The sequence below is a fragment of the Crotalus tigris genome, unplaced genomic scaffold (genome assembly GCF_016545835.1).
Source record: "Crotalus tigris isolate CLP2741 ecotype Arizona unplaced genomic scaffold, ASM1654583v1 scf7180000017628.32516253702:7417878, whole genome shotgun sequence".
NCBI classification, from domain to species: Eukaryota; Metazoa; Chordata; class Lepidosauria; order Squamata; family Viperidae; genus Crotalus; species Crotalus tigris.
Window position 1 is genome coordinate 2,102,007 of NW_024096523.1, and position 14,032 is coordinate 2,116,038.

General features: G+C 37.9%; 1 protein-coding gene across 11 annotated transcripts in view; it reads right to left on the reverse strand.

Moving 5' to 3' along the window:
• CSNK1G3 (casein kinase 1 gamma 3) overlaps window positions 1–13,679 on the reverse strand; it is a 65,186-nt gene extending 51,507 nt beyond the window's left edge. For 7 of the 11 annotated variants that reach the window (XM_039334185.1, XM_039334181.1, XM_039334183.1 and 4 more), the window contains exons 1-5: window positions 13,541–13,679; window positions 12,843–13,078; window positions 5,402–5,543; window positions 4,825–4,896; window positions 1,917–2,337 (exon numbers count right to left, since the gene is read on the reverse strand). In XM_039334185.1, the coding sequence (XP_039190119.1) occupies window positions 1,917–2,091 (175 nt within the window). In that variant the 5' untranslated portion in view covers window positions 2,092–2,337; window positions 4,825–4,896; window positions 5,402–5,543; window positions 12,843–13,078; window positions 13,541–13,679. The remainder of the gene's footprint in view (window positions 1–1,916; window positions 2,338–4,824; window positions 4,897–5,401; window positions 5,544–12,842; window positions 13,079–13,540) is intronic. The other 4 variants (XM_039334176.1, XM_039334178.1, XM_039334179.1 and 1 more) reach the window with 4 other exon arrangements.
• Window positions 13,680–14,032: the final 353 nt, after the last annotated feature.

Below are 14,032 nucleotides of genomic sequence, written 5' to 3' on the forward strand. Positions count from 1 at the left end.
TAAGCCTGAAAGTTCTTGCCGTCAAGAATTTCCCTCTGAGGGTTCCTCTAAACCTCTTGCTCTGCCTACTATGCAGCTGCAGGCAATCCTGTCTCTTATATGACTGTTCCCTAGGCACCATCTCTTTCCCCACCTCCCAAAGTCTTTCCCATATACCATTACTCATTACTCCAACCTTTCCGGGCTCGCGGACCAGAGGGAAGGAAAGCAGCTTCAAAACTGGTGTGCGCACACACAGGGCATGCACATTGGCGTGACCCCATTCGCGCATGCGGCATGCGCTAGCACCATGTGCATGCACGAATGGCCACGCACCCCCTGCGCATGCACAAATAGGCTGTGCAACCCACCCAGGCTATCAGCCTTGTTCGCAGATGCGCAAATGGGCCACAGACACCCGCCCCACACTAGCGTCCCCTTTCACGCCCTTTTAATCTTATAACAATCCTATGAGGTAGGTTGAACTAGAGACTGAAGTTCACTTGAATTCAATCAGTGATCTCCAAGCTTAGTTACAGGGCTTGAATCAAATGAAAGTCCTATAAATTATTACACTAAAATGGCTCTCAGCTTAGTTCAAATTTGCTTTTTCACTATAGAAGCAAGAAAACAAGGACTGCAATAAGACAACAAAAGTTAAAAAAGAAAACAGAAATGAAAGGTTGAAAATGAATAGGAAGATAAATTTGCTTGGTAAATAAATAAGTAAATGAATTGCTAAATCAAAAGTTTGATGCTTAAGTGAAACTCTTTTTCTTGGAAAGACTTAAATACTACAAAAATACATGACTTAGCACAGTGGTTTTCAACCTTTTTAATGCCGCGACCCCCAACCGGTCGTAAGTCAAGGACTACTCAGCACCGTTTGCAGAATGGGACTTTTGGCGGGTTCAGCAGGGCAGAGACAGCCTGGACAATTCCTATTGGCTTTTGAAAGCCAATAGAATTAGATTATATTCAAGAGAGTCTATTCTATTGGCTTTCAAAAGCCAATAGAATAAAAGGGAGTAGCACAGCTAAGGAAAAGGGGGGAAAAATGGCGGACTGCGTTGTTTGGCAACCCCCGTGAAATGGTCGTTCGACCCCAAATGTGGTCCCGACCCACAGGTTGAGAACCACTGACTTAGCACAATGTACAAAATCATACAAAACATCACTCTGAAATTGCTCTCTCAGAAATCTCTATCTTGGGCTCAATCATGGAATCCAAAATTACATTTATTTGCAAAAGTATTTTTCTGAAAACTAGGATTCAAATTAAATTACTATCAGATTCTAAATCCACATCACAGTCCAACTGAATTCATCACTTCTTGATACATTACAAGGTTAACATGAGCTTGAATCATCTAATAAAGGGGTGTCAAACTGCTGGCCCATGGGCCGGATGCGTCATGACAAAACCGCACCCACCCCATTGCTGGCAATGGAAAAAGAGTCACAATATGTGGCAACACGTCATGAGACATTGCAAGTTTGACACCCCTGATTTAGTATATATTTCTTCAAACACACCAGTTAAATATCACTGTTAGAGAAAATTGTTTGGGAATTATGGTTTAAGATTAAACAAGCAGTATTTTCATGTAGGTTGCCTGATCATGTCTGTTTTCCAGTGAGAACAGGTAAAATTTATTCTATTATCTTTTTAACATTATACCCAATATGTTTTATTATGAAGTGTGATTCAGCTGACTATAACGGTTCAACAGATTGTAGTTTAAAATTCCAAGTGAGTGTTATATGTGAATAACTCCAAAGACCTAATATGCTGTTACATTATTATATATTATTTCCTTTCAAATGTTAATATTGGCAGAGCTAATTTTGAATGTGCCAGCAAATGAAATTATTATTTAGACACACAATGTCTTTACGAGTTTTTTACTGGAATGTTTAGATGAAGAAAGGCTTACCTAATCGTAGCTCTCCAAAATTGCCACAACCAATTTTCTTTCCAACTCTGAAGTTAGGTCCAACCATTAACACACCAGAATTTGATGAGCTGCTACCTCGTGGATTGTGACTTGAGCGTCCACTAGGCCTTGCCATTCTATCATCCAGTTTGTCTTTGTCTTTTTTTTTATCCATATCAAGTTTATGGTACTCCACTTTGAATTTCTTCCCCCAATCAAGACAAGCCACGTCAAATGGGGTAAAGTAGAAATGAAAACATCCTTAGTTAAGTGCTCCACTTAGTTAATGTGAGTTATGAAGCTGCTGCAGGCAGTCACTCTTTGCGTATTCATCCCATTCGCAAAGTGTTTTTCATTGGTAGCTATTAGAGCAAAATCTCAGTAGATCTTCTATCAGCACCATTTACTGCTTAAAGTGCTTCTGCAACAAAAGTAACCGTTTATTAAACAATTGTGTTGCACACAGCACAAAATTAAAATTTGTTAAACCAATAAACATTTAATAAAAGCTGTACTCAGGATACCACATTACAATACCTGCAATGAAAAACAGTAAAAAAGATACCTCAAATAATTATTCAGAATAATGCACACCAAACTACAATCAAGAAGTTGAAGAAATCCACATGAGTACAAAACAACTGTACACTGTAACATTTGCTGAATCCTAAACTTAATTTCAACCCAGTGTAATCCATATACAATAATGAAGCTGCTCTACCACCAACACAAGACTTATCTTGACTAAATGGAATGCTTGCAAAAAGATAAAAAAGTTGCAGATAATACTGGATTTACCAATGGAATTTCTGTCACTAGGCAAAGCATTCATTAAGTGCGATGTCATGTGGCCACATTGCTTAGTGACAACAATCCAGAAACTCCCTGTTGCCATTGTTAAATGAACCCCATCAGTCATTAACTAAGGATTCCCCCCCCCCCCAATTTTACCCGTGTGTTCTTTTTACTGAAATATGATGCGAAAGTGCTATAAAATAAATAAATCCCACTCCCAATCCAATCTATTCCAACTTGATTACTCATAGATCCAAATCTCAATTAAGGGACCACCTCCTCTGGAAGTCCCCCTGCTTGCCTATCTCCCCCCCCCCCGCCATCTCTGCCTGGGCTGCCCGTCTACTCAATGCTGCCATCTGCTCTTGTCACCTAATCCTATGATCATCCCCACATCTACTGCACTGCATGCCCTTACAGCACCAGCCAGGGCTTTTTTTGCAGTCTTTTGTGTTGGTACTGCAGAGTCTCACTGATGCTGTGGCCAGGGCTAAAAAGGTATCGTAAATTGCTGGACCCTGATAGGCCAAAATTTTGTTCATAGGACTATGGACACACTGCAAAGAATTTTGAACACTGGTGGTCAATCCCTTCCTTCAGGGTCACTGTAATTTTGAATGTTCACTTAAGCAAGGACTTCATGTACTTTTAAATATCTGACCAGCCTTCTGATTATCATCGGTAATCCTGTTCTTCCATCTCACTTTATTTCAGAAAGCAAAATAGGATTTACTGTGTCTCAATTTTCAAGGCTCCAATTCTTTACTGAAGTAAAGATGATATTGCTCAACCACCCAACAATTGTCTCCTCTATAAATTGAATTCTTTGAAAGTTCTTTAAAACTTACAGAAACTGCCCAATATTTTAAGGTGAGGAATTAAAAATTAGGGCTTACCCCAAAATTTTTTACAGCTCCTTTTTCTTTGTTTTATTTTGGAGCATATCTTCAGGTATTTCCATTCTAAATAAGTAGTTCTCAGGTTACAACCACTCATTCAGAGACCATTCAAAGTTATGATATCATTGAGTGAGGGGGAATTATGATCAGCCCTTGAGGTTTGGCCATCATAGCCCCACAATCTCATGCTTGCGATCTGGGTGCCTGGCAATCAGCTCTCACAACAGTCAAGTAATCACTATGTGCAACCTTCCCTGCCAGCTTCTCACAAAGTCAATGGGCAAGCTAGTAAGAGGTTGCAGGTTGCCCCATCTCTGTCAAGCATCAGGGAAATCAGGAGATTCAGGCAATTCAAATGAGTATAAAGATTTATTGCAAGATTAAGCTCTCTCTACAAGAATCTGACCAATTAATGGTCAGCAGAAGATAAGAAAGGCATTCAAAGTGGGCTGGACTTAGATCTCTTGGAGGTGGGCAGGGACTCATGACTTATGACATGGTTAACTCCTCCCTTGGACTCGGCCTGATTATCTCCTAGTCTCTTTTTCACTCACCTGCACTCCATAATGCCTGTCCACTTATGCTCTATAGCACCCACCTACAGTATTCACTTGTAGCTTTCACCTGCCACACTGCTTGCCTGGGACTCCTGTCTCTTCCCACATTACAGTCACATGAACTCTTTGTTTAACATCCTGCATAATCCTAGGGTTATGACAGCAACCTGGATTGCCATCATTAAACAATGCAATTATGTGATGTCGTACTTTACAATTCCATCAATTAGCAACAGTAATTCAGGTTCCAATTGTTGTCATAATCTGAGGACTACCTGTATCTGTTAACCAATTCCCAATTCTCACTAGAGCTAAACTCATAGACTTAACAACGAAGCAGCACAATCTGATGACAGGCTCATAAATATCAAAAGCAATGAGTCATCAAAAATATGAGTGCGGTCAAAGTATTTCAGCAGAGGAAAAAGGAATTTCAGGAATCAAAAATGCTAAGCAAATCTAACTTCTTCTCAGTGCTTTATGTTACTTTTAGCAATTTGTTAATTGATACTCTCACTGCTGTTGACTAGCTGGAAGGCTATCTCCTGAAGGTGTTCACTTTAATAATCTTTCCTAAACTCCCTGCAACTACACTTAATATCTAAGAGCCATTTCTTCGCCCTACTGTAAATAAGATAATTTATAAATCACACTTACCCAAGAAAATGTTCCACCTTTTTCATATTTTCTCATCACAAGTTATACAACTGTTTTATTTGTGCACGGCATCTGAAAATAAAAATTCACTTAACATTAGCAATAAACACAATTCAGTATTTTAATACACAAAATACTGTAATATACTTACTTCTTGGTACAATTAATATTTTTACAATTTATTCTATCAAATATATATGTATTCATATAGGCTGATGGTGAAAAGTACACCAGGTAATATACTTTGGCTGAAAATGTTATTGTGAACATACTTAAGGTTTTCTAATCTTTATGAATTTCTACTCTTGTATTCCTCCACAATAATACATTTAAACCATCCTGGTTTTAGCCACTTTCCTAGTCACCTTCGTTATCACTAAAACCAGCATTCAAACCAGAGGACTGATAGGTAGCTAAAGTGAGAGAGGTTCAAAAAGCAGTAAATGGGATGGACAGCCAGGAAACTACAGGTCAGTTAGCTTAACAACATTTGAACACTCTTAAAAGATAAATATTATCGGTCACATATCTTGCTGATGAAGAATCAGTATAATTCTTGTAAAGACAAGATCTATACCTTTTTAGGCTTTCAGTGTTCACCAGAACTGTGTGATCCAGCATATTTCATTCTTTCAAAAGGAACGTGACTTAAAACTTATCAATTCAACTGGCTTTCTTATACATTGAGCATAAGAATCACTTCATGGAAAAGCAGGATTCTGGGAAGACACAATAGTTTTAAATGTTTTCTATTTTTTTCTGGTAATCTAAGCTTTAAAAGCACTGTTTAGACTCTAGAGACATATATTATGAACTGCTGTCTCAATTCGGTCTATACTCTTTACTCTACTGAAGTTCCAGAATAGACACACCTTCGGACTATATAGAAAACAGATATATGGGAACACCAGCAATGGAATGGGGCTTATCTGATATGGCAGACTGATGAATTGGTGCTCTAATTGTTTTGCTTGCTTTATGTAGGCTCCAAGAAGAAAATATTGACACTCTTTAAAAAATTCACCAACAAGCAGCCTTGCAGAATTTTCTTGTATGGGTAATCCTTGACTTACGTCCATTTATTCAGCAACCATTCAAAGTTAACGCAATCCTGACATATGACTGCTATATGTGACTTTCACTGTGGCTTCTCACTAGCAAAGTCAGAGGGAAAGCCACAGGAAATATCACAAGTCATTACTATCCAAGCACACATCCCCACCAATGTGTAGCCTCCGCTGGGCTGCCTGGCCTTCTGCCAACTCACATGCTGCCTGCATTGTCCTTCCAGGACTTCCCCCATCCCCCAAACCACCTTTCCTAGGACTCCTGATGCTTCCCATTTAACGACCTGCACTGCATATCTTGGGGTTACGACAGCAACCACAATAGCCAGTATTAGTGTTATTAAGTGATGCGGTCACAACATCACACTTTTATCACTGCATCATTTAGAGACAGCAATTTTGGTCCCAATTGCCATTGTAGGCTGAGGGCTACCTGTATTTGTTATATAATTAACAATATTAGTTTCTTGATTTGAAATATAATAAAAGTGAATTCAAATAATGTTTGTTTTAGCATAAATAATTATGCTACCAATTGCATAGATATTTCATGCAACTAACATTTTAAACATATTATTATAATTCCATTTCACTTTGTGATGTCATAGGGCTGCTTACAATAAAATCTGAATTGACTTGGTAACTTTGAGCAAAAACAGAAAATTTCAACAATAAAGTTTTTTGTTTTTTTTTTTAAAAAAAGAGTTATACAAAGAAGTATATTGGGACCAGTGCCTTTTAATATAAATGAAGTGTGGGTAGGAATGGGTTATTGCAGATTACGCTGTTTACAGTGGTGAAACCAAAATAACTGCAAAGAGCTCAAATAGCTCTTTCAGCTCATCATAGGCAACCAAAGGGAAAACACAAATACAATTCAATGTAAGTACAAAGAGATATACAAGTATATTACATATACTGAGGAAGTCCAAAGATAAATGTCTAGTGTTATTTTACATGGTATATAATTTCTGGAAACTAAAATCAGGAGTATCTTTTCCCCTTTTATGTAATTGGATACAGATTTGAGATTCTATATAAGTTACTATCAAAATGACTGCAAGTTGGAGTACCATTCACTTAGAGCTAATATAATATCTGGCCAACCAGTCATGGATTATCTATTTCATAGGAAACAAAAACAGAAATATACTCCTTCCTCAAATTAATCCCCATACTGAACACTTCTCAGTGTTTTCTATAACCCTTCATTGTTTGGGAATATGGAGTGGGGAGAGGGAATTATGGCAACTTTTGTGAAACTTTGACTCTGTGGTTTGTGGTACTTTGCCCAGTTTAGGATGAAGAAATTATATTAAATACAATTATACAAAGCCTAAAGACCTTCAACATTTTTTCAGCTGGAGGTGGGGTAGAACATTAAATCTGACTGTTTAAACTTTGTCACTGTTGTCTTTGTTATATTAGTTGCTATGCTTTCAAATGCACATTTTAACAATCTGAACATTCTAGAATAATGTATAACATTTGCAGTACAATCCTACGCTTGTCTGCTCAAAAGTTAACTCCAAAGTTATGACTATAAATGGATTGGATTGCATATTTTAAATTACATCATCAAGCCATGATTTAAAACCTTTTTATAACCCAAAGAATGCACTACTAAGAGAAATGAAAACGTCACAGGGATTATTTGGGTGGACGAAGGGAAAAGATGCTGCCTGGGAAACAATTAGAAGGAGGGAAAGAGGGAGGGAGAGAGGAAGGGAGGGAGGGAGGGAGAGAGAGAGAGGCGTCCTCAATGGATTAATGGTTAGAGGAAATGTCAGGACCCCTTTAATTGAGCAGGTGGTTAAAAATGCAAAGTTTGTACCTTCAAAGTTGTAAGTTTCTGCTAATGTAGCCTCACAATAAAGTAGAATTAGCTCATCTAGTCAGGTTTTCTCGCTGGTTTAAGATTGACACTGTTAGGTCTATCTGGTTTATGGCAGACATGTTTCCTCTCTGGGAGGGCTGACATTGTATGACTGTTGCAAGGCCAGGAAAAGAAAAACATGGGGTGTGATGAGTGAAAGGTGAAAGAAGGGTGTGATGTATGGGAGCAAAGAAAGATGAGGGAGGTTGAAGTCTTACCAAAGCAACTTGCAAGCTTCATTGCTGGCTTCCCTACGCGCTTACTTTGCTTGTGGGAAGCTAGCAGGCAGATCACAAATAGTGCTCACGTGATTATGGGATACTGCAGTGCAAACTGCTTACCAAGTATCCAAATTTTGTTCATGGAGTGCTGTAACGGCCAGAACTTTGGAGTATTCATCCTAAGTCCTTTTATCCACTGCTGTCATAACTTCAGACAGTCACTGAACTAATGATCATACATCAAGGGCTACCTGTACGTAGCTTTGATTCATTTTCCTCAATAAATAAATGGACAAGTAGGTTTTGTATTCACTTAAATGGGTTGTTTTAGGACATGTGGAAAACATAATTTTTAGGTCATATTTATGCAGAAATATTGAAAATTCAAAAAGCTTCACAAATTTTTAAACACCACTGTACATCAATGCTACTTTGCAGTGTAGCCATTTTATATTAAGCTCATAGGTTAATAATACACAAGTAAAAGTGCCATTATTACCTACATTATATGGAACAAATGCCAGTGAAATAGGACAGAGGAAGCTCTTATAATTTTAACCAATTTCGGCTTTATTATAAAACTCCAGAAAAACTCTCTCTGAAAAACTATAGAATTAACACTTAAACCTCAACAGGTTATCTATATAGATAATACTTCATATTCTTTAGTATATATAGTCCATATAATTGCTCATATTTCTTCTAAGAAACATTTTCAAATTTAGTTTCCCCCCCCCCCAGATTGTTATGATCCTAACCAGTCTTTTAACTTGGGATAGGCTATTAGAATTACGGTAGCAGTCAAAATGTAAAGACATCATCATTCTCTCTTTTTTCCTCAACTGACTTTTTTACAATACAAAAGGTTTTAAAAACAGTAAAAACTACTGGCCTCTATGTAAAATTGTATGAATCAGGCAAGACAATTCCCCAGTAAAAGCTTCACTGGAAGAGTTCATTTTGGTCAGGGAAGTAAAATTACTTCAGTTTAAGAAGACACTTTAGTTACTCAACAGCACTTTTTGCTGTTTACATCAAAAGAACTTATATAAAGAAAAAGGAGTAAATCTTTTAAAAAGTTGTTCTCTAATTGCTTTAAATATAAAAACTGTGGAATAAATCCCACAGCCCCCTCCAGGAACAAATGTATTCAGAAACTGCATAACTTTTTTTTTTTTTTAGTTGGGAAGTAATGATATACTGAGATCTCCCAATAGAATGGTAGTTGAACATTATTTTTTCCTTACAAAATGTATTAGTGTGGTGCATAATCTTAAGAACAGTTATAACACTTTCTCAACAGGTGGGAAAACTGGTAACCAAAATATAACATTATCTGAGGTTGATCCGAGAAACAGAATGGGGCAGGTTTTGAAGTTCAATGGTTTTCTTTGAAGTATACAGTAGCTTTCATGTGTTTTCACTTCAAAATTAAAAGAAACTTTATAAGGATTTATTATGGTCACTCATAGCTTTAGGGGCTATAGGCTGTCATCCTGTTTTATTTAAACTACTGCTATTGCATCAACAAAAATTAGAATGATGTGAGATGACGCCCAATCCTGCAACCACACAACACTGAAGATATGAACAGCTTTTTGAAACATAATTTTTTTCAAATATATTTATTTGCATGTATTTTTAAAAGATCACATATAACATGTTATTTTCAAAGAAACTGAAACAAAAAACAACTATATTACAATGAAGCAATACAAAAGCTAAATTAATTATGGTTTATAGATTCATTTTAAGATTATTATAATCTTAACTCAAGGATATGCAACCTGGCATCCTTCAGATATTTTGGATTTCAACTCTCATGAATCCCAACTACAATGAGATAGTAAGATTATGAGAATATTAGCCACATTAGGAGGACAACTTTATGACCAAGAAAAAGTAGTCTGAACTACATTCTCTGGTTATTTTTAATTGTGTTTCTGATTCTGTAACAACTGAGTGCCTCCAAAAAATACCTTTTCTTGAGGAGGAAGTGTTTGAGCATTTATCATTTTTTAAATCAGAAATGGGGAATCAATATACTTCCTAGATAATATTAACAATTTCCACCAGGAATGATGGGATCTGAAGTTGGCATACCTGAGCTTGAATATTCCTCATTCTTCTTCTACATTATGATAAACTTCTTGAATTAGGACTGATAATCAGATTGGCAAACAGAAATGTTGTGTCTTAGTTAAATGGAAAACACTGTATTATTACTGTTTTACTTACAATAAAGGGGTCAATCATTATTTCTCAGCCTAATTTCACACATTTATTCATTTGCGTATTATCAAATTTATAACTGGACATTTCTAGAAACTCAGTACAATACACTATAAAATCAGACAATTTTTAACACGAACTCCCAACAGCATCAAATGTAAAACATGTAAAAGCCAAATCAACATCAAACATCATAAATATTCTGGGAATAAGGGAATGTTTATTTATAGAAACAGCTTTTTATTTTATTTTTTAAAAAATTATCCAGTAGAAATGGACCTAACCATTTCTAGCAAGCCATCCATTTTTCAGTTGCTCTTGCTATAAGCCCATAGATGATAAACAGAGACCCCAGTTAATGAGATAAAGTTGTTTAGGTAAACAAGACAAATATGTAAAGAGTTTTATTTGACTCAGGGAAGCTAGTGCAACTGAGCCAGGATAAGTACTACATGCCTTCAATGGAGAATGCAAGGCAGAAACCTCACCACAGGATTCCTAAATCATTGCAGTTTCAAAGCCATCACCCATGTAAAGTGCTTTACAGCAAACTATTCATAAGGTAATGAATGAGTTCGTTTAGCCCTAATGGAGAAATATGAATGCAGTAGAAAAAAGGAATTCTTCACCACCAGTCACCTGAACAATCAGACTAGCAGGATGGGAGGGGGTGTTTGTCAACAAGTACCCCTAGTCCATCCATGAGCCTTTTTCAGTGAGTTTTAAATCTCATATGCATTGAGATTAAATAAATTGGTGAACCAAATAAGAACTGAGTTATTGTTACGTATTAATTATTCATATTACTTATTCAAAAGATCAAATGAAACTAAGTCATGTTTAATGTTATGTAAATCCTGCCATATTGTAAATATGTATATTTTTTCAGTTTTGCTTCTTATAATTTATTAGTCCATACTCAGAAAAAAGCAACATGTATCCAGAAATTTAATCAAGCATGGAAATAGGTTTTTCAAATTTTATATTAGGCAATTTTTCACCTAGTATCAAATTACTCTCTGAATTCCAGGTACTATAAAACAGGAAGATTTGCTTATTCTGCATTAGCAGCTTTTACAAAAATCATAACTGATTGTTACAGCTAGCCAGCTCATAAGCTCAATAGTTTATCCTCTTGTGCAGAAAAGTTTTTGCTTATACTACACCAGTGTTTTTCAACCTGGGCAACTTTAAGATCTCCGGATTTCAATTCCCAGAATTCCCAGTCAGCTGGCTAATTTTCAAGCTTGATTAAATTTCTGTTTAGCCTTGTTAAAACATAGTTGACAGGGGAATTCTGGGAGTAGAAGTCCAGACATCATAAAGTTGCCCAGGTTGAGAGCCATCACTAGACACCCACATTCTAAAAAACATAGCATACCCTAACAAGACTGAATTGTGTATTTTTCATACACATTTGTTAAAATCATTCTATTCTTGAACAACTTAAGAATATTCTACTTTCCACCACCTGAACATTCAAAATTAAAAACAAAATTCAGAACTCCATAGAATAGTTTGTTTAGCACTGTCTATTATGTAAACCATGTTTTGTAAACAGTCAAAATCTTTGTTAAACTTTTTCATATAGAAAGGAGCAAAGTATTAATACATAAATTGTTATATGCTAACTTTCCAAGAACTGTAACACAATTTAGCAATAGACATAATGCAAGACCCTCTGAAGTTATTTCATACAAATATTTTAACAAGTTAATCAGAGTATTATCCCTGATCTAATGTACAAGTACAGTATATTTGTGAAACTGTGAGTTTTCATAACTAAACCTGAGAACAGTATTTTGTGAACACATTATGAGTCATCTATTAAAACATGAAAACAGTTTTAGATTGTATCATATATCCAAATCTTGAAAGAAATGGTATCAAATTATAAAGATAAAGGTATATAGTAATAGGAAAAGTCTAATAAAGAGCTATCAATATTACTGTGTGACCTGCTATTATACATTAATCCAAACTTTACAGTCTTAACACAATTCCTAAGAGCTTTACAAAAGAAAGACAACTTTTCAGAGTGCAATGCTTTTATGGATTCTTTGAAGAAGAGATTGAATTGTTCAAAATGAATTTGAATAGGCTAAAAATATGATACAGACAAAAGCCTTTATAACAACTTACAAGTAAAAGTAATTACCAACTTTGAAAGGTAATTGGGTTTCTACCCATTATATAATTTTGAATTATTATAATGTGATACCTCAATATAATACAAAAATTGCATATAAGACCAGTAAAATGCACAAAAAGTAAATAAGAGTGTTCACTCTTAAGATAATTCAATGCTCATTGTAAATACTTTTTTCCCAGTTGAACAATTCATATAAGTCATAACTGCTGCTTAATAAACCCATTTTTGAAGAACAAAGATAGGAGTAAGCCTCCAGAGAGAGACCTTCAATGTTTTGCGATGTTGCCATCAGTTTTTTGAAACTCTTGAAGAAGGTCTAACGGTTAACAGATCTTTACAGAAGCTTTTCTGGATTTTCAACACAAGCATCAGTGAGTGATCCAAAGTAATCGCCTTGCTTTGTATCCTGGATGATTGAGAAAGGGAGACCAGATACAACCAAGCAAAAAACAACAACACTGGTTTCTTACCATGATAATAAATCTCATCTGCGGAGGATGGTCCCTCATTGGAAAAGGATCAGGCTGCTAATTGTCTTCTGTTTTCGGGATGGAGGAGCAGCCAAACTGGAAAGCCTTCGTCTCACCTCCCCAATCATCACAACGCATTAACACTCCTTCGCAAGGAACAGCAGATGCGTGCGCGTGTGAGAGAGACTTCAACCCTCATGTATTATGCACACATAATCCTTTCCACTGTACCCGCGCTGGAAAAAAAAAACCCGAAAGAAAAACCACGCATACACAACACGCTCCCATCCATGGCACGGCAACAGAGGAATTTTCAGAGCAACCTCACGCCTGTTCCGATCAGAAGCTGCGCTTTACCCTTCGCGGCGCGAACCCCCAAGCTTTCCAGCGGAGCCCACGCACAAGGAACATAAACACCTACAATCCGCCGCAGGGTTACGACTGCCTTTTCCACAAAAAGCAGCAACAAGCCTCACAACTAAGAGGTGGGCCCCGATCCTTCGCCTCTTCCGCCCAGACAAGAAGCCCTCCCCGCCTTTGCCACCTTCTCCATTGTACACCGTTCAAGGAGAGCACCCCTCCCCGCCGCCGCCTTTCCTCCCTCTCTCCTTCCCTCCCTCTGGAGCCCTCTCCATCCCCGCCGCCGCCACCGCCTCCCCCCCCCTTTTGGCCACGGCGCGCTCAACAAGGGACTCTACCTTGGAAGAGCCACTGCGGCCGACTCCGGCCTTGCCCTTCTCTCGCGCCGTGGCAGAGAGGTGCAGGTGCGTCTCAGACTCGGGGGCAACAGGAACCGGGAAAAGGAAGGAGGGAAGGTGGCGCTGCTGCTGCTGCGGTTACGGGGGAGGGTGGGAAAAAGAGGGAAGGGGAGGAGTCTGCGCTGCCCCTGGCCGGCGCGAGGAGGCAGCGAGGCGAGGGAAGGCTTTGGGGACAGAGTCCCGGGGACTGTGAGCGTCTGGGCCGTCGTCCTTCTGGTTTCCTCTCCTCCGTCCCTCTGGCCACCGGGGGGAAAAAAGAGCCCCGCGAAATCTGGACGGAGATTCCGATTCAGCAAAGAGCCGGCTTATACGGAACTCTTTCCGGGACTGGTTGCGGCGATTTGATGCAACGGAGCTTACTCGCTGGCTCTTCTCGCTCCGCCTCACGAACCCCAGGAGCGGTAGCTATCCGGGCCGCAGGCCTGAAGTGGA